This window comes from Nomascus leucogenys, chromosome 6 (genome assembly GCF_006542625.1).
Source record: "Nomascus leucogenys isolate Asia chromosome 6, Asia_NLE_v1, whole genome shotgun sequence".
Taxonomy (NCBI): Eukaryota; Metazoa; Chordata; class Mammalia; order Primates; family Hylobatidae; genus Nomascus; species Nomascus leucogenys.
The window spans coordinates 83,310,576-83,331,693 of record NC_044386.1 but is presented as its reverse complement, the minus strand read 5'-3'; the positions used below and the strand labels follow the sequence as shown (position 1 = coordinate 83,331,693).

The 21,118-nt window shown below is 41.9% G+C and overlaps 1 protein-coding gene across 2 annotated transcripts in view; it reads right to left on the bottom strand.

Moving 5' to 3' along the window:
• SNX1 (sorting nexin 1) overlaps positions 1-19,291 on the bottom strand; it is a 45,234-nt gene extending 25,943 nt beyond the window's left edge. For both annotated transcript variants that reach the window (XM_030814540.1, XM_030814539.1), the window contains exons 1-2: positions 19,007-19,291; positions 2,141-2,252 (exon numbers count right to left, since the gene is read on the bottom strand). In XM_030814540.1, coding sequence (XP_030670400.1) covers positions 2,141-2,252; positions 19,007-19,165 — 271 coding nt within the window. In that variant the 5' untranslated portion in view covers positions 19,166-19,291. The remainder of the gene's footprint in view (positions 1-2,140; positions 2,253-19,006) is intronic.
• Between the last annotated feature and the right edge of the window lie 1,827 nt (positions 19,292-21,118).

Sequence of the window (21,118 nt, the reverse complement as noted above, 5' to 3'; positions counted from 1 at the left end):
TAAATACTGTATATTTAAATTTCAGGGATGAAGGGAAGTGGAAAATCTCAATTTTTCTATTCCTTCTTCTAATCTCTTCTTTCCTTGTATGTTTTTTAAATTTCCTACCAAGGTTCTAACGTAAGAGTCGTCCCAAGATCTTACCCTCCACCCTCATCTTTCTCCCTCCTCACCATTGACTCTTTTGAGGATCTCGTTCACATGGAAGTTTCAACTACCACCTCTAGAAAGATGATTCCCATATGTCCAGCTCTTGTCTTTCCTCAGGTAGGAAAGAAAAGTTCAAGTCACCTCCTGGGTATTTCCCTTTGCATTTCAAATTTAAAGTATCTAAAACCAAAGCTAACTTTTTTCCCAAAGCCAGTTTCTTCTTTAGAATGGGGTTCTATAATGATACCATTTTCTTCTCAACCCTTGGACTTGAAACCTTTTGACTTTGTCTTCAATCCCCACTTTTTTTTGATACCCATTATATTCAATCACTAAAATCAGACTTTGTTGATTTCCCTTTTGAAAAGTTTTCACCTTTCCTTTCCTGCTTTTATTACCTTATGTTCAGTCTTTGCTATTTCATTCTTGAACTAGTTTGTGATTGCCTTCTAAAAATTATCTGGTCTCTGCCCACTGCAACTAATTTAATATAATTCCAATTCCACTAGGTCAGTCTTCCTAAAACATTACTTTGCCCATACCACATTCCTTACACAAAGCTGCCAATGGCTTTTAATTGGCATTAAGATGAAAATCCAGACTCGAATTATTAACGTCTAAGGTCCTCCCCAAATCCGTTTCCAAATTACATTTCCAGCCTTATCTTCCATGACTTCTCCAAGAATGTCCTGCTGTGGTCCACCAACTTTACTGACTGCCGCTCAAACATACCTTATACTTCCTGCCTAACCATGGGGCCCCTTTTTCCTTTTCTCCCACATAAATCCTGCTTCTTCCAAGATCACTTTCTTTCTTTCGTTCTCTCTCTCTCTCTCTTTCTTTCTTTCTTTATTTTGAGGTAGAGTCTTGCTCTGTCACCCAGGCTGCAGTGTAGTAGCACAATCTCAGCTCACTGCAACCTCCACCTCCAGGGTTTAAGCAATTCTCCTGCCTCAGCCTCCTGAGTAGCTGGGAGCACAGGTGTGCGCCATGGAACCCAGCTAATTTTTTATATTTTTAGTAGAGATGGGGTTTCACTATGTTGGCCAGGCTGGTCTCAAATTCCTGACCTCAAGTGATCCACCCACCTTGGCCACCCAAAGTACTGGGATTACGGGTGTGAGCCACTGTGCCCAGCCCAAGATCACTTTAGACAAAGTTTTTTCAACAATAGCACTACTGACATTTTGGGCTAAACAATTCCTTGTTGTGAGGGCCTGTCCTGTTATAGAGTGTTTAGCAGCACCCATGGCCTCTACCCACTAGATAACAGTAGTACTCCCAGCTGTGACAACCAAAAATGTCTCCAACCGTTTCTAAATGTCTTCTGGGGGGCAAAAGCACCCCCTCTGTTGAGAACAGCGCAGCACCCCCCAACAAAGAATTATCCAGCCCAAAATGTTAATAGTGCCAAGGTTGAGAAACTGTCCTATACTAGTGTTTTTCAAACTGGAGGTTACAGCCTGTTGGTGGATTGTGAAATCAATTCAATGTGTTGCAAAGAGCACTGAAAAAGGAAACAATAGAAAGTTTCAGGCTGTATTAGAAGTAGTAAGGGCAAGTCATTTAATAAAACTTTTGTTTCTGTTTTGTACCAGTATGCACATTTTTGGATTATGACACCAAATGCATTTCTTACTCCTAGTCTTGGTCACACAAGGCTACAGGTACTGCTTTAGTCACTGGTCTCACACTCCTCTGAGCTCCTGTGACTTAGTATTTCTATCATTCCTCCAGCTGCATTTCTGTTATTGTTTAACAGTTTAACTCACCTTCTTAAACAATTGTGTATTTATATCTTACTCCCTAAATCTGAAAGAATCTTGATGGCAGGGTCTGTATTTCATGTACTTTGGAATCCTCCACAAAAGTACTTTACATAAAGTTATGTGCCCAATACATTTTTTTTTTTTTTGGTTTTGACTTTAACTCAGCAACTTAACAAAGCCATTTAGAAGGTTCCTAGAGTAATTTTTGAGTCCAAACTTGCCTGCAAAGAGATCCTGTGGCTCTTGGTCTTGTTCTTCATGGATCCCATTTTCTTTGGAGCCATTGTTGATGGGAAGAAGGGATGTAGTTCTCTTTGGAGACTGGTGCTTACTCTGAAAACAAAGAGATACTCTGAATAAAACACTACCATGAAAAACAAACCCAACTTGCCTAGAAAGCAACTTTTAATGCCTCCCTCAGTTGCCACCAGTCAGCCAGTTCAATAAGCAGCAAATCATTATCAGTAAAGTAAGTGCTGCTCAAGTCATGACAGAGCAAAAATAAGTCTATACATTTTAGGGTTAATTTCTAACAACATAACCTCGCTCAAATGCCCTACCCCAAAGCACATGATACCAACATGGGTATGTGTACACACAGATAATTTTCAAAAGAACATGTCCAAATGTATTTCTCTTTCTCAGCTGATGACCTTTATTCTTTCAAATGCTGACTGTGCACATTCTAGTGACCAGGATACTGCATTGGAGCCCAGAACTCAAGCTCTGACCCATGCTTACTTTGTAGCCTCAGCTAAACTGTTAACTGAAGCCCAGTTGTGTGGATATTACTGACCCATCTGACATGCAAAGGAAGGTATAACACTATGTTCTAATGCTGTTAAAAGTAAAATTTATCCTTTCATCCTTAACTCACACAAATATAATTTTCAATAATGCCCTGTGTCATTGGGTGTTATTGAATTGGGTGTTATTAAAGCTAGGAGAATAAAAACTAATCATGCTTAGCCTAGTAGGCACATGGTGAAAATACAGTCAGTCCATAGCCTTTATTCAAAGCTCAGTGATCAGCCACAAACAAGGGTGGGGTGGGTCCCCAGACCGGTACCAGAGTGAACAAAGCTGGATTGTGCAGAACATGAACTGAAAGTTGAGAATCTGGCTTTTGAAGCAGTGTTTTGAAGTCAGACCCTAAGGGCAAATCAGTTAAAAGACCTGGCTTAAAGAACCTTTTATGACACATTTCCTTAACAAATCTGAGGGAGTTTGTTCCTTGGAGACAGACCTTTTCTGATCCAACAGAAAGAAGTGAAACGACAATCTATTTGGGTACTCTAAATTTGCAAATAGCTTCATCTAAATATTGGGGACAGATTTCAGAAAAGACACTGTTAGCAGGTCTGAGGGTAGTGAGTTATCTCAACTGACTGTTCAGTCAGTTACAGATCGAAACCCTTGTTTGATATTTCCCCACTTCTCACTACTGCACTTTAAGACTTGACTAGTCTTAAAAAATTTTTTTTGAAGAAAAAAGAACAAGAAAAGAAACATACCAACATTTAGACTTCTATGAGCAAACAATCCTTCTACTGGAACTATTCCCTGCTAATGAAGTTTCATGAACACTTGGTTGTATAAGCTTAAATGTTATTCCAAGTCTGTTAGAGACAGTGGTCCTGTCCTCGAGCTGCTTTAACAATCTTAAAAACAAAACTAAAAAATCACTGCAGAAAGACAGAGACAGGATAAATACAAAAGCAGCATTTCCCTTTTGCTTCACCCATCACCAATAACCAACCACCTTCTTCCACAACTACTTCCTTCCTACATTCTTGTACAGTACATAGATCTCATATGAAGCCATCTGATTTCATTCACTTCCTACTGACACCAGTCATCTCCAAATCGAGATCTATGAGAGATTAAAATCCAGTATACGTTAAGGATACATGTATACAAATGAAATTTACGAGTAGCTCACGGGGGAGACTAAAACAACAGAAAAGGCATAGGTTAGAATTTAGAAATTTAAAAAATGCCTAGAAGGACCCATTCCTGCGATATAAAGATGAATAAGCCAACTTTCCATTTCTGATCCACTACTTAACTTGGAAGGTTAATGACTAAGAATATTTTCTGGAGCAGTGTTAGAACAGTAGCCTATCTTTCCCTCAAGAGACAGATCCACACAAATGGGATACTGCAGTGAAGTACTAATACTGCAGAGAGTACTAATACCTCTCTTCCTCCACCTAACTTTTTTCAAAAGCCCAAACTATGGCCACATGGGGTAGCTCACACCTATAATCCCACCACTTTGGGAGGCCAAGGTGGGAGGATTGCTTAAGCCCAGGAGTTGGAGACCAGCCTCAGCAACACAGTGAGGCCCTGTCTCTAAAAAAAAATTTTTTTAAAAGTAGCCTGGCCTGATGGTGTGCACCTGTAGCCCCAGCTACTCTGGAGGCTGAGGTGGGAGGATCACTTGACCCCAGGAGGTCGAGGTTGCAGTGAGCCATGATCACACCACTACACTCCAGCCTGGCTGACAGGGCAAAACCCTGTCTCAAAAACAAAACAAACCCAAACTGTGATTAAAACAGACTTATGTTCCCTTAGTAAGCTAAATAACAACTACCTGTGAATCTCAGATATCCTCTGGGACTCCATCCCAAAAATCACACATGGCTGAGTTCTAAGAGAGCTGAAGATAGACATGACCATACTTACTATCCTAATCTTTTTTCTGTAGTTCTCTTACAAAATTAATCTTCTACCTATGTAAAACTCTGTGTCCTGTTTTTTCCCCTCTACTGCCTGAGCACTTTCTCATGTCATTAAAAAGTGTACAAAAATCCCACTTTTAGTTACTGAACTCTCCTTTATATGGATATAAAACATAATCATTCCCCTAATGCTGGACAGTTTCCAGGTTCCACCAAATACTACTGTGAGACCCATCCTATATATAAATCCACATCTGATTATTTTCTTGGGATAGATTCTTAAGTAGAATTGTGGTATCAAAGGCTCTGCTAAGCTCCCTTCCAGAAAGACCAACAATTTACATTCCCCCGGAAGTGTATAAGAGTGCAGCATCCACAGCAACACTAAGCATTCTTTTAAAAAATCTTTGTGCCGGGTGCAGTTGCTCACATCTGTAATCCCAGCACTTTGGGAGGCAGAGGTGGGAAGATAACCTTTGGGAGGCAGAGGTGCCTACATAACCTGAGGTCAGGAGTTTGAGACCAGCCTGGCCAACATGGTGAAACCCTGTCTCTACTAAAAATACAAAAATTAGCCGGGTGTGGTGGCGGGTACCTGTAATCCCAGCTACTTGGAGATTGAGGCAGGGAGAATTGCTTGAACCTGGGAGGCAGAGGTTGCAGTGAGCTATCGAGCCACTGTACTCCAGCCTGGACGACAGAGCGAGACTCTGTCTCAAAAAAAAAAAAAAAAAAATCTTCACTAGGTTGAGTAGTGAAAATTTCTTTCCACTCATTTGCTGGTCATTTGAACCTGTGACTTGTCTTTATGTTCTTCACCTATTTTTCTATGCTAAGTTGGCATTACTTAGGTGTGCATTTTTCTTTTTCTTTTTTTTTCTTTAATTGTGCAGTGGCGTGGTCTTGGCTCACTGCAACCTCTGTCACCCGGGTTCAAGCAATCTTGTGCCTCAGCCTCCCAAGTAGCTGGGACTACAGGCACGTGCCCCCACACCCAACTAACTTTTTTGCATTTTTAGTAGAGACGGGGTTTCACCATGTCGGCCAGGCTGGTATGAAACTCCTAATCTCAAGTGATCTGCCCACCTTGGCCTCCCAAAGTGCTGGGATTACAGACATGAGCCACTGCACCCACCCTAGGTCTGCATTTTTCTTACACATAAGTATGTTAACCCTTTCTCTCGCATATTGTACAGTACCCCTCCCCAACTTTCTCTCTTTTGATTTTTTTTTTTTTTTTTTTTTTTGAGATGGAATCTCACTCTGTTGCCTAGCCTGGAATGCAATGGCGCGATCTTGGCTTACTGCAACTTCTACCTCTGAGGTTCAAGCAATTATCCTTCCTCAGCCTCCCGAGTAGGTGGAATTACGGGCACCTGCCACCACGCCTGGCTCATTTTTGTATTATCAGTGGAGACAGGGTTTTATCATGTTGGCCAGGCTGGTCTCGAACTCCTGACCTGAGGTGATCTGTCCACCTCAGCCTCCCAAAGTGTTGGGATTACAGGTGTGAGCCACTCTGCCCAACTCTTGATATTTTATTTTTGTCCTTATCAAATTTATTTCCAGCACTGGAAAAATTAAGTTTTTTTAGGTTGAAGAGTACCTTGCACGCAGTTGGCCTTCGAGGCATAAAAACATTATCAAGTTTTACTTAAAATCAGATTTTTAAAAAAACTGAGGAGAACCACTTTTAAAGAAGAAATGGACTCATGTTCACGGTATCCTATATTCACATGGAGCAGTTAAAAGAAAACAAGTCTTCCATGAGATTTGAGTCCATAATAATAGCACGTTATCAAAATACAAAGCCACCTGGACATTATAACACACTTCATATGCTATGTCTAAGATTAAGGCTGATTTTTATTAGTATTATTAAAGTATAGAAAGCTAATTTTAAATCAACAGTTAAAATTTTATAAAGAATTTACTTTAGGGGAAGGGGAAAACACACTGATTAATTCAATGGCAAAACCAATACTAAAAATAAGCATTGCTTTATAACCCTTTTTTTTTTTTTTGAGACGGAGTCTCACTCTGTCACCCAGGCTGGAGTGCAGTGGCGCAATCTTGGCTCAATGCAAGCTCTGCCTCCCAGGTTCATGCCATTCTCCTGCCTCAGCCTCCCGAGTAGCTGGGACTACAGGCGCCCACCAGTATGCCCAGCTAATTTTTTGTATTTTTAGTAGAGACAGGGTTTCACTGTGTTAGCCAGGATGGTCTTGATCTCCTGACCTCCTGATACGCCCACCTCGGCTTCCCAAAGTGCTGGGATTACAGGCGTCAGCCACCGCGCCTGGCCAATAACCCATATTTTAAAAAAACTCCTTAGCAGTCAGTAAGTCACATAACTATTCACCTGTGTGAAAGGGGCTAAATTTCTAGGCAAGAAACTATTCTCTGTGATGAAAATACTGTTTGTGACACAGTAAATAACGCCAAAGAACTGCCCTTGCTTTTTTTTTTTTTTTTTTTTTTTTTTCGCAGCTAAAATCCTAGCTGGGATATCCAACACTACTCCCTTTGGCTGTTAATTCTAGCCAGTGGTTCTACTGATAAGCCTGTTTAAGAGTTCAACTGTTTCTGTTTATAATTAAAAGAGCACACAGACAGACCAATACTAATTCGCAGAGAGGTACTAGAAAGGTGTGCCAGAAAGAGAGAGCACTTTTGTTAAGAGCAGGTATTTCTCCACAATTACCAGCCTCAAGCCATTCTAGGCCACTAGCAGAATTTTCCTAGCTCAGAGGACAGACATGGGCTTGCTGCCCCTCAGAGCTGACGAAGCCATTCACTACTTTAAGTACTGCTGTGATTCTGGGCAACTTCCTTTTAGGTTGTCCAGTTGTGATTCTTCCTCATGTTGCTTAACTGCTCTTTGCTCCACACGGAACCCTTACATTACAGTCAAAGGATCTCAAAAGCATAGGTACTGTTAAAACTCAACTGTATTTAGAGGTCAAATCCAAATTAAATGGTAAGGTAACATGGCTCTTGAAGGATGAGATAACTCATTTTTTGAGGGAAAATTAGTATACTTTATAGTAAGGCAAGATAGAGCTAAGGAGTTGTGTGATCACACTAATGTAACAGGACAAGGACAATTAGGAGTAAATCTATCCCAGGAGCTATACCCAGATCATAAACGGGCAGCCATGGAGTCTTTAAAAATTACCCTGGAAGAACAGCATGAAATACTGTTGGTTTTGCCATCTTTACTTCCAGGGAGAAATGAGTGAGGCGGGACAGCCTATTAGTTTTTATTGCTGCTGCAACAAATCATCACAAATTTAACAGTTTAAACAACACAAATTATCTTACAGTTCTGAAAAAGTCCATTGGGTTTTGCTGGGCTAAAATCAAGGTGTCAGTAGGGGCTGTGTTCCTTTCTGGAGGTTCTAGGAAAGAATCTGTTTCCTTGCCCTTTCTGGCTTCTAGGGTTAATTGCCTCACAGCCCACTTCTTCCATCTTCAAAGCCAGCAACGTTGCATCTCTTTGCATCTCTTCCATATCGTCTTTCATAGCCTGTCTTACATTTTTAAGGATCCTTGTGATTACAATGTCCCGCCCAGATAATCCAGGATAACTTCCATATCTTAAGGTCAGCTGATTAGCAATCTTAATTCCATCTTCAACCTTAACTCCCCCTTGCCACATAACCTAACATATTCACTGATTGCAGGATTAAGATGTGGACTTCTTTGGGAAAAGGAAGGGGGGCATTATTCAGCCTACAGCAGACAGTGACTCCTCTCTCACCACGTTTCAAAACTGGCACGGATGCACTAAAAGTATTTGTGCTTGGGAGAATGGACATTCAATGTCCACTGGATTTCAGAATAGGATGTATCTAACTCTACAAACTAGAGTTGAACTCCATAGCTTAAGGAGTTAAACTAGGGGTTCTTATCTTGGGGTCCATTAGCCACATACTTCAGGGGGTAATCTATGAACTTGGATGGGAATAAAATTATTATAATTTCATTTTCATTAACCTTGAACTGAAATTTGGCATTTACATTAATCATAAAGATAGGCAACAAACCATAATAGTAATAGAAGTACCTGAGACTGTAACTGATATTAGATATTTTTATATGACATTATGGTTTTTATAGATCTCAAAGTCTCATTTACGCTCATCTATATTTAAGTTTGTTATTAATGTAAAATTGTTTTAATGTATTAAAACTGAATTTCAATATAATTGGTTTCCTTCATAATTTAATGTATTTTATTTTATACATTTAAAAACATTATTCTGGGGATGTGTCCACAGGCTTTACTAGCCTGCCAATTGGCCCACAGCACAAAAAAGGTAAAGAACTTCTGAGATACAGAGTAGAGGGACTAATGAAAATGGAAAAGGGAGAGCTGGAAGGTTGAGGAGAAAAGCATGAAGCTGACCACTGAGCTAGTTAAGGAAAATCATGAGCAAGGCCATTAGAGACCTCATGAGACCCCAAATTTAGCCTCAGACATTCTACTGAATTCTCTGGTTTAATTTCCCAACTAAACTTTTTGGGTCTCAACCTAACAAAACTTAGAAAGGGCCCAGAAAACTGCAGAAGAATCACAGTATTAATGGGTGGATTACCTTCTAAATTGAAAAAGCAAACCCAGTTCAAATCTGCTCTGAAAGCAGAACGAAGCTCCAGCTGTCCATGTGACGAAGCCAAAGAATAAGCCAGAAAAAGTTGAGCAATACAGCTTTTCCTGGAGATGAGATACTTATGGCTACTTGCTCTAGTAACTATCAACTACTCATGATTTATTTATGTCAAAAGTTACTTGAGTGCTGAGAAGCTTGAGGACCAAGGAAGAGATACCAGATTTTTTTTTCTTTTCTTCAGTCCAACCTAATGAACTACAAACGGCCAAGCTGTCAGAGTGGCCTTACCACCTAAGTAAACAATGGGTTGGCAACCCCTTACAGAAACCAGAAGTCTGACGGCAACCCTCATTGTTTCTCTCGTAAGCCCCAAACCCTAATTTTTTTTTTTTTTTTTTTTTTTTTGAGACAGAGTCTCGCTATATCCCCCAGGCTGGAGTGCAGTGGTGCAACCTCCACTTCCCGGGTTCAAGCAGTTCTCATGCCTCAGCCTCCTGAGTAGCTGGGATTACAGGCACGCGCCACCACACCCGGCTAATTTTTGTATTTTTAGTAGAGACAGGGTTTCGCCATGTTAGCCAGGCTGGTCTCAAACTCCTGACCTCAGATGATGCACCCACCTCGGCCTCCCAAAGTGCTGGGATTACAGGCGTGAGCCACCACGCCCAGCCCCAAACCCTGCTTTTAAATAATTTTTAAGTCAGGTTATTATGAGCCATCTTTTTTTTTTTTTTTAAGATCAAGTCTTGCTCTGTCGCCCAGGCTGGAGTGCAGTGGCACAATCTCGGCTCACTGCACCCTCTGCCTCCCGGGTTCAAGCAATTCTCCTGTCTCAGCCTCCCAAGTAGCTGAGATTACAGACATGTGTCATCACACACAGCTAATTTTTGTATTTTTAGTAGAGATGGGGTTTCACTATGTTGGCCAGGCTGGTCTTGAACTCCCAACCTCACGTGATCTACCTGCCTTGGCCTCCCAAAGTGCTGAGATCACAGACATGAGCCACAGCGCCCGGCCTATTAGCCATCTTTAAAAGTCTTCTCCCTGGGCCAGGCGCGGTGGCTCATGCCTGTAATCCCAGCACTTTGGGAGGCTGAGGGAGGTGGATCACGAGGTCAGGAGATTGAGACCATCCTGGCTAACACGGTGAAACCCCATCTCTACTAACAATACAAAAAAATTAGCTGGGCGTGGTGGCGGGTGCCTGTAGTCCCAGCTACTTGGGAGGCTGAGGCAGGAGAATGGCGTGAACCCAGGATGCAGAGCTTGCAGTGAGCCAAAATTGTGCCACTGCACTCCAGCCTGGGCGACAGAGCAAGACTCCGTCTCAAAAAAAAAAAAAAAAAAAAATTCTTCTCCCTTCACCCCAAAACTTGTGTTTTATAATTACTTTTATTAGCTTTTCCTCCATAATTCTGAAAGCTAAGTTAACTGCTAGTACAACACAATGATCAAGAAATTAATGAGTTTATGTATTTCAGGAAATCTAAACTTATGAGAAGTAAAACTTTACTATGTGAGCTGAGCACTAAAACGAGTCTTTGCATATACCTATCACTTTTTTCAAGAATATATTTACCATAAGGTAGAATTTCAACTTCCGATCATTTGACCAGATGTGACCACTTGCTGTAATGTTAACTCCAAAAACAAGTGTTTGAGGCAATATCCCTGTAGAAAACACTACACACTAGAATTTTTACCAATATTAGCTGTAAATGACTAAACTAGTAACTAAACAAACTAAGTGATACACCTTTGGTTAAAGATACTGTTATATAGATTCACTTTCAGAAGTCTGATTAAGACCAGAGAAGGGCTAATATCAAGAAACTTAATGAGGATGTGTTATATCTTTGGGAACAACCACCATGCGTTTCACAGAACAGAGAATTAAAGTATTAGCCAGATTAACCATCAATTTTCTTATGGCTGTTAATAAAACTACCAAACTCTGTCCAGATCTAAAGAAGTTATCCTGTAAACACTCAAAGAGAAATAAACTGTTTGTAGTTAACAATCTTTCCATAAAGCATAAATAAAAATACCAAGCCCGAACAGTTTTACAGGTGAGTACCAACAATTTTTAAGAAACAGATCATTCCAATCGTATAAACATTCTTGAAAGAATAGAAAAAGAAAGTACCATATAATCTTAATTCCCCAAACCATACAATTTTCATGAGAAAGAAACTACAGGTTTATCTTATGAACATAGATGTAAAAGAATATATAACAGCAATCCAAACCCAGCAATGTATAAGAAAAGACAATATATTAAAAATACAAAAAACAACAAATGCTGGCAAGGACATGGAGAAAGGGGAACACTCATACACTGTGGGTGGGAATGTGAAGTAGCACAGCCATTATGGAAAACAGTATGGAGACTACTAAAAGAACTAAAAATATAACTACCATAGCATCCAGCAACCCCACTACTAGGCATGTATCCAAAAGAAAGGAAATATATCAAAGTATATATATTTCTTCTGCATGCCCATGTTTATTCCAGCACACTATTCACAACAGTCAAGATATGGAATCAACCTAAGTGTCCATGAATGGATGAAGAATATGTGGTATAGGCCAGGCATGGTGGCTCACACCTGTAATCCCAACACTTTGGGAGGCCAAGGAGGACGCATCACTTGAGCCCAGAAGTTTGAGACCAGCCTGGGCAATGTGGCAAAACCCCGTCTCTACAAAAAATACAAAAATTAGCTGGGCATGGTGGCATGCACCTGCAGCCCCAGCTACTTGGGAGGCTATGGTGGGAGGATCACCGGAGCACAGGAGGTCAAGGCTGAAGTGGGCCATGATTGCGCCACTGCACTCCAGACTGGGAGACAGAGCAAGAACCTGTATCAAAAAAAAAAAAAAAAAAAAAAAAAAAAAAAAAAAAAAAAAAAGAACGTGTGGTATATATACAAAATGGACTATTATTCAGGCATAAAAAAGAATAACTCCTGTTATTTAGAGCAACATGGATGGAACTTAGGTCATTACGCTAAGTGAAAGAAGTCAGGCACAGAAAGACAAATGTCAAGCATTCTCACTCATCTGTGGGAGCCAAAAACATGGATCTCATGGAAGTAGAGGGTACAATGGTGATTCCCAGAAGCTAAGAAGGGAAGGCAGGGCAGGATGAGGAGAAGTTGGTTAATGGGTACAAAAATACAGTTAGAAGGAATAAGTTCTAGTATTTGATAGTAGGAAGATTATAGTTAGCAATAATTTATCGTATATTTCAAAAGAGCTAGAAGAATTCTAACGTTCTCAACAAAAAGATAAATGTTTGAGATGATGAATATCCCAAATTCCTTGATTTGGTCATTACATTTTGTATGCAGGTATCAAAGTACTATGTGTATCCCAAAAACATGTACAACTATATCAATAAAAAATACAAAAAAGACAATATACCATAACCATGTTGAGTCCATTCCACCAAAGCAGCTCACCATATAACAGATTTAAGACAGAAACCCCATGACCAAGGGATGTCAAAAAATAATAAAAATTCAATAGATATTTTAAAATTCTTATCAAAACAGCAATAGAAGGAAACGTTTTAAAAAACTTGGTATCTACAAAAAATCTTTAACAAGCATCATTCTTTAAATTTTTTTTTCTTTTTATGTTTAGTTGACAATTGTACATGTTTATGGGATTCTGAGTGATATTTCAATATATGCATACAATGTGCAATGATCAAATCAGGAAAATTAGTATATCCAGCATCTCAAACATTTATCATTTCTTTGTGCTGTAAACATTCAAAATCCTCTCTTTTAGAAAGCTTTTTGGGCCGGGCGCGGTGGCTCACGCTTGTAATCCCAGCACTTTGGGAGGCCGAGGTGGGCGGATCACGAGGTCAGGAGATCGAGACCATAGTGAAACCCCGTCTCTACTAAAAATACAAAAAAATTAGCCGGGCGTGGTGGCGGGCGCCTGTAGTCCCAGCTACTCGGAGAGGCTGAGGCAGGAGAATGGCGTGAACCCGGGAGGCGGAGCTTGCAGTGAGCCGAGATCGGGCCACTGCACTCCAGCCTGGGTGACAGAGCAAGACTCCGTCTCAAAAAAAAAAAAAAAAAAAGAAAGCTTTTTGAAAATATACAATAAATATAGTTAACCACATTCACTCTACAGTGCTGCAGAACAAGAGAGCTCATTCCTCCTATCTAGCTGTAATTTGGTATCTGTTACCAGAGGTTGGTTAGGATTCAAAATTAAACAGGTTTTAAAAAGCTGAGGTGGGACCATAAAATGGTACAAGTACTATGGAAAGCAGTATGGAGGTTCTTCAAACAATCGAAAATAGAACTACCACAAGATCCAGGAATCCCACTTCTGGATATATATCCAAAAGAATTAAAAGCAGGATTTTGAGGAGATGTTTGCACACTCATGTTGACATCAGCACTATTTACAATCACCAAAAGGAGAAAGTAAACCCAAATGTCCACTGGCAGATAAACAAAATGTGCTATATACATTCAATGCAGTATTATTCAGCCTTAAAAAAGAAGAAAATCTTGTCACATGTTATAACATGGATGAACCTTGAGGACACTGTGCTAAGTAAAATAAGCCCGTCACAAAACAAATACTGTTTGACTCCAACTTATATGAGGTATCAAAAATAGACAAATTGACAGAAACAAAGTTAGAATGGTGACTGATTACCAGGGACTGTGGGAGCTGTTTAATAAGTATAGAGTTTCAGATTTGCAAAATGAGGAAGTTTTGGATCTCTGTTTCACAACAATGTGAATGTACTTAGCGCCACTAAACTATACACTTAAAAATGATTAAGATGGTAAATTTTGTTATGTGAATTTTACCCCAATTTTTTCAAAAAGATTTTTCTTGGGCCAAGCGTGGTGACTCATGCCTATAATTCTAGCACTTTGGGAGGCCAAGGTGGGAGGATCACTTGAGCCCAGTAGTTAAGAGACCAGTCTGGGCAACATAGGGAGACCCCCATCTCTACAAAAAAATAAATAAATGAAAAACTAGTTCAGCACGGTGGCACACGCTACTCAGGAGGCTGAGGTGAGAGGATCACTTAGCCCAAGAGGTAGAGGCCGCAATGAGCCATGATTGTGCCACTGCACTCTAGCCTGGGAGACAGACAGAAACCTTGTATTTATTTATCAACAAACAAATAAAAAGCTTTTGCTTCCTCTTGCAAGATGTTATAGTGATCACAAATTTAGAAGTAGTTTCTGAAAAGACCACGTCCTTTCCTGCCTAAATGCTAATACATAACTTATATAACTCTCTAAACTATTTGTAGTTTTAAAGCAATGACTTCAAATTTATTTCAGTAATTTTTTTGAGTCTCTTTTTTTTTTTGAGATGGAGTTTTGCTCTGTTAGCCAGGCTGGAGTGCCCTGGCACGATCTCGGCTCACTGCAACCTCCAACTCCTGGGTTCAAGCCAAGTGATTCTCTTGCCTCAGCCTCCCCAGCAGCTGGGATTACAGGCGCGTGCCACCACGCCTGGCTAATTTTTGTGTTTTTAGTAGAAACAGGGTTTCACCATGTTGGCCAGGCTGGTCTAGAACTCCTGACCTTGTGATCCGCCCGCCTCGGCCTGTCAAAATGCTGGGATTACAAGCATGAGCCACTGCGCCTGGCCAAGTCTCTCCCATTTAAGTAACTGGTTTACAGATTCTGAGATGCATGTCTAAGGCTGCTCTTTCAAGCATAAATTAAACCACATTTTAATTACTCAACTAACAAAGCCTCTTGGGCTGTAAAAGAGAGCAGATGGGATGATTAACAGCAGCAGTTGTTGTATCAATGCCCAGGAAATTACGGGCATACCATAAATTAGTTTTAACTTTACATGCCTCAACTTCAAAATTCTTCAATGCTCCTCTCTGTCTCCAACATGAAACAAAATAAAAGATGAAGATTAACTTAAATTAGTAAAATGCTATTGACGTCGGTCGGGCATGGTGGCTCATGCCTGTAATCCCAGCACTTTGGGATGCCAAGGTGGGCAGATCCCTTGAGGTCAGGAGTTCCTGACCAGCCTGGCCAACATGGTAAAACCCCATCTCTACTAAAAATACAAAAATTGGCCAGGCATGGTAGTACATGCCTGTAATCCCAGCTACTCAGGAGGCTGAGGCAGGAGAATCGCTTGAACCCAAGAGGCAGAGGCTGCAGTGAGCTGAGATTGTGCCACTGCACTCCAGCCTGAACAAAAAGAGTGAGACTACGTCTCAAAAAATTGAAGTCGTTAAGTGTCTATTTGATGGCTTTTAGCTAATCAAATAAATATTATTAGTTTTGTTGTTGTTTTGAGATGGGGTTTCACTTTTTCGCCCAGGCCAGAGTACAGCGGTGCAATCCCGGCTCACTACAGCCTCAAGCTCCTGGGCTCAAGTGATCCTCCCACCTCAGCTTCACAAGTATGTGGGACTACAGGCTTATGCCACCATGCCAGGCTAATAATAGTTTTGACTTTGATCAACTGTATTACCCATTTTTAAGGTTAACTTTTCTAATCCATTATTACATTTTGTGGGTTTTTTTTAGAGTAATTCCAGTTTATTACAAAATGCTCATGAACAAATACAGCTCATGCCCTCAAAAAGTAAGCACTCTTTAAATGTTTATTATGGAGGGAACTCTTCTAAGCACTTTACAGGCATTTTAATTTAATCTTCACAATAGTGGTGGAGGTAAATACTAGTATTATTCACTTTTTACAGGTGAGGAAACTGTAGAGAGTAATTAAGTACCATGTCCAGGGATAAGTTAGCCAGCCATAGAGCCTAGATTTAAATCAGACTTCAAAGCCCACACTCTTAATTACTTAATTCTTCAATGTTGTTCTTTAAAATACCACAAGTGCTGCAATCCTCTATCTTCTTTGGCTCACAACTAAAGCATTTATTGGATTATAATTTGTTATTTATGGCTGTTTAACAAGACAGTTAAACTAGCGAGCTATCTTGGGGTCTTGGCAACCTGAAGATTAACATCAGGATGGGCAGCTTGAAAAGTGGCTTATAGGTGGCATTTTAGTTTCCTTAGCAACTCAATTTTCCTAGATCATATCTAAATAAAAATAATTATGCTTTCTGCGGTAGAACAAGGTCATTCTGACCTCCTCACCTCCCTTTTAGCTGGAAATTAGGCAAAGGATTTTTACAGTCTTACAAAAAAGAGGTATTGATAACTCCATAAAGTATGGTAAGATGAATCAAACTGAAGCCTCCTACATTTCTTTTTTAAATTTCTACTTTTTTTTTTTTTTTTTTTTTTGAGAGAGAGAGTCTTGCTCTGTCACCTAGGCTGGAGCACAGTGGCACAATCTCGGCTCACTGCAACCTCTGCCTCCCGGGTTCAAGTGATTCTTGTGTCTCAGCCTCCCTAGCTGGGATTACAGGCACGTGCCACCATGCCCGGATAATTTTTGTATTTTTAGTAGAGATGGGGTTTTGCCATGTTGGCCAGCCTGGTCTCGAACTCCTGGCCTCAAGTGATCCTCCTGCCTTGGCCTCCCCAAGTGCTGGGATTACAGGTGTGAGCCATGGCACTCACATCACTGCTTTAGGTAACTCTAGAAAATAACTCCTCACCCTTCCAGGTTCCTTTTTGGAAAATAAATCAACATTTGCCTATGTGACCAATCACTTTCAGTGTCAGTTTGTTTTCATGTTCTCAGTCTGCATATCATTCCAGCAGTTACCAACAGTAGCTGTCTTCCATGACTTATAGAAGAATTACTAAAAGAACAGACTAAATATTAATTTTAAATAACATACAGAAAGACTAAATTAGCGGCAAGAATTATTATTTCTCAGGCATGCACCTGCAATCCCAGCTAGGAAGGGAGGATCCATTGACCCCAGAAGTTCAAGACAAGCCTGGGCAATACAGGGAAACTATGTCTCTAAAAACAAACAAAAATTGTTTCCTGTTTTATGACAGTCACAAAGACTTATTATTTCTCAGAATAATAGACTTCATTTGACAGTTTTAGTTGTTATATTAGAATTATCAAGCACCTTATGAGCTGAGATTATGGACTCAATTTCTGAATACACGACAGGGAAAATCTGACATAAATGAGGAAAGTCTCAAACTTTTTCAGACCACATGTTGCATAAAGAATTTATAGCTGTTTTATTTAGTTAGTTACACACTGAGTAGCTACTATGAAGAGAAGCATTATACCAAACAGACAAATTCACAGACCCAGCATTGAATTTTACAGCCTGGAACAACCCATACCAAGTGGTATGAGTAAATATTCTCATAAAACAGCCCAAAACATCTCTACTGGTTCCATAACTGATTACTGATTTCCACATTACAAAGATTAGTTTTTTCTAATACCTAACTCTTATTAGAGACCCGGATTATTTATTACTGAGGCAGGAGAATAGGGTCTGGAGGCAGGGAACTTAAGGGCAATTCATGCTGAATCAAGGAAAAACACCAAGGTTTGGGGGCAGGGAATCTGAGGTCAATTTACGTTAACTTTCTAAAAGAGAAAACACCAAGGTCTGGGGGCAAGGAAGCTAAAGCCAATTCGTGCTGACTTCCCAAAAGGAACCCCCTGGGTTTGGGGGTAGGGAACCTAAGGCCAATTAAGGCCAACTTCCTAAAGCTAAACCAAAAGGAAAAAACCCATCTCCCCACGCCTGAGTGGCAAAGGTTCAAAGGCTACTATCCCTGCAACCCTCTCCTTCCACCACGTCTCACATGGAAAGGGAGAGTGCCTTAGACTGGCCGCAGGCCAAGCAGGGACCATCCGTTCATCTGTACAGGACGGCAATTCACCTCGGCCTTTAATTAGCCACACACCAAATCCTTCATCCAGATAAGGGGTAACCCATAGGAACCATAAAAGGAGCACTTAAAACCCAGAAAACTTTGTAAGTGGGCTCTTGAGCCCCTTGCTCCGGCCCACTCACACCCTGTGGGGTGCTTTCTCGCTTTAATAAATTCCTGCTTTCGCTGCTTCGTTTGTGTTTCATTCCTTTGTTATTTTGTGCGTTTTGTCCAATTATTTGTTCAAAATGCCAAGAACCTCGACAACTTACACTCAAGGGCCTCCTACCGGTAACATTACGGGAAACACCATTTCCTCCTCACATTTCAGATTTGCTCCCAGTGAGGTACTTGGGCACTTGAACGCAACCCTTTAAAAAGGAGAAAGCTTTCTCATCTATGTAGTGATTTATCTGGCACTGCCTTCTCTCCACCAGCCTCTGGCCTGATTTTCCTAGAGATCAGAAGAATCAACATAACTTTTGTAAACTAAGATCCAGAAAGGGCCTTTGGTTATTATCGGTAAATGCTGGGCTAAAGAAAGAACTGGTGGGCGGGTCACCACCCCAGGCTACTCCACATAACGCTATTCATCTTAGAAGCAGTAAGACGGGGGAAAGGTCTGCATCCCATTCGCTTATTCGGTCCTACTGAATCTGCCTTGGCAGGACACGACCTGCAAAATAACCCCGTGGATCCGTGGAGTGTCACCACACTGCAGGGTCAAAGGACGGCGTCGGCGGTTCTCGGCTGTTAGGGACCTAGCCGACGAAGGCACCACAACCCTCATTCTTTACTCTTCCCGCCTGGGGGCCGGGAAGCCAAGCCCTACCGCTCTGAGCACATCCAGGGTCCCCGGGCCCGGACTGCTGACACCGAGGCAAGGTCTCACCGGGCCCACTCTGCCCAACCTCCCCGATTCTCGCTTAGCCTCTTTCCCTTTCGGGGTGCCCTCCTGCCTGCTACCCCGAGGGGTGCAAACTCACGACCACCGCGGCGCCGGTGAAAATGTCCTCCCCCTCGGTGTCGCTGTCCCCAGCCTCGGGTTCTGACCCCCCGGCCGCCCCCTCGGACTCCGGCTCCAGGCCGGGGAAGGGCGGAGGGAGTCTCTCCGAAGCGCTACAGCCACCACCACCCGACGCCATCTTCCTCCACCCGCGGCGGAAGCCGCAACAACAACTTTATCGAGAGATAGCGCCGTGAGCAAAGCGATCCAACGGTGCGAGGAGTGGGAGGGCCGCAAGGGACCCCGTGGGATCCGAGGGGCGGAGGCGTAGGGGCGGGGCCTAGGGGCTGGGGGCGGGGCGGCACCCGGCCAGCTGAGGCTGCCCAGCAAATCCGAGGCCTGGTTCGCGATGCTGAGATATTAACGAGTGGGGCCAAAGGGGCAGAAAAGTAGGAGTTAGGGGCTGCTCAGGTTCCTAGGGCCCTTTGTGCTCTGGATAGCTTTATCCAACAGGCTTCTAAGAGTTTCGTCTGAATGAAGGAGTGTGACTAAAATGTTTGAAAACCTCTACATGCCATCTACCCATGCCAAGCACAATGCCCTCACAGAGAGTCAATACATATTTCGATTGAGGTGTCTGAACAAGACTAGAAGAAAGCTTCACCACTTATTCCTTGAGCAACATTCGGTTAATTCATTAAGAAATATAGATATTGAGCATCTACTGTATGCCTGGCACCTTGCTGTGAATTTCAGATACAGAAATCAGGTATTTAATCGACAGTTTAACATGTTCAATGCTATGGTGTCCTGTGGGAGCACAGGGAAAGAGATAATCAATTCTGCTTGGAGAAGTCGGGAGGCCTCACAGAGGAAGTGAGACCTCAGTGTCCTAGATTTGGCTGGAAAAATGTTAGGATTATCCTCTGAATTGCTATGGAGTAAGTGGAGTGGAATAGACGGCAGGGAAATTATTGAACCCTGACCAAAATTTCCCTGGGACCTAAGCAATTCATTGTCTGGTGATCCTAAGGCCTACATTAACTAGACAAACAAGACTGGAGTTTAAAGATAAATGGGCATGTTAGCATGGGACAATTCTGCAAGATAATCCTATCTTCTCAATAGAGAGGGCATTTGTCACCAACTTTGACAAGAGGTTTAGTTTGGTTGTAACTGCAAATTCAGGGATGGACTCCCTCACAGGTCATGTGAGCTGTTTGAAGGCAGGGGCAGCGTTTTATCTTTGTATCTTCCATGCCTATGGATCACCTATGGCAAATTAGTACCTATAAATTTGATCAGAGGGATGGACGGATAAAATAAAATCGATTTTATTACTGGCATCCATCACACCCACGAACACCAGAGGGCTTAAGATACACTTTTTTTTTTTTATTTTTTGAGAGAAGTCTCGCTCTTCTCCCCCAGGCTTCAGTGCAATGGCTCGATCTCGGTTCACTGCAACCTCTGCCTCCCGGGTTCAAACGATTCTCCTGCCTCTGCCTCCCAAGTAGCTGGGATTAAGGCCCCTGCCACCACGCCCGGCTAATTTTTGTATTTTTTTAGTAGAGACGGGGTTTGCCCATGTTGGCCAGGCTGGTCTCGAACACCTGACCTCAGGTGATCCGCCCGCCTCGGCCTCCCCAAGTGCTGGGATTACAGGCGTGAGCCATCGCGCCCGGCCAAGATACACTTTTAAGGATGACGATCTCCATTATATCACCACTGTACACATTAGACATGGGAAAACTTATGTTCTAAGTTGTCTTTGGAGGCCATTAGCAGAAATATTCTTTCAAAGGAGGGAAGCTGTGCTGGACTGAGTCTCTTAGGAGACGAGAAAGCCAAAAAGCCTTCCCCATGCCATGCCTGACTACCTTACTGGCTTCTCATGACATCCCTTTTCACAGCAACTGAAACCCACTTCCTGTCCGATCAGGAAGTAAGAAAGACTGGCTGTTAGCGGCTCCCGCGGAGAAATAACTGTAAAGAGTCTCCGTGATGGAAACCTCCTCCAGCACTAGAACTCAAGATCTGCTTTCCCCTACCTCTTCGGGATTCATCTTTAACTTATCACGGATACTGAGTGAGTCAGTCGCTGTTAACAGACCGTTACATCCACTTCTACCGGGCGGACACTACAAGTCCC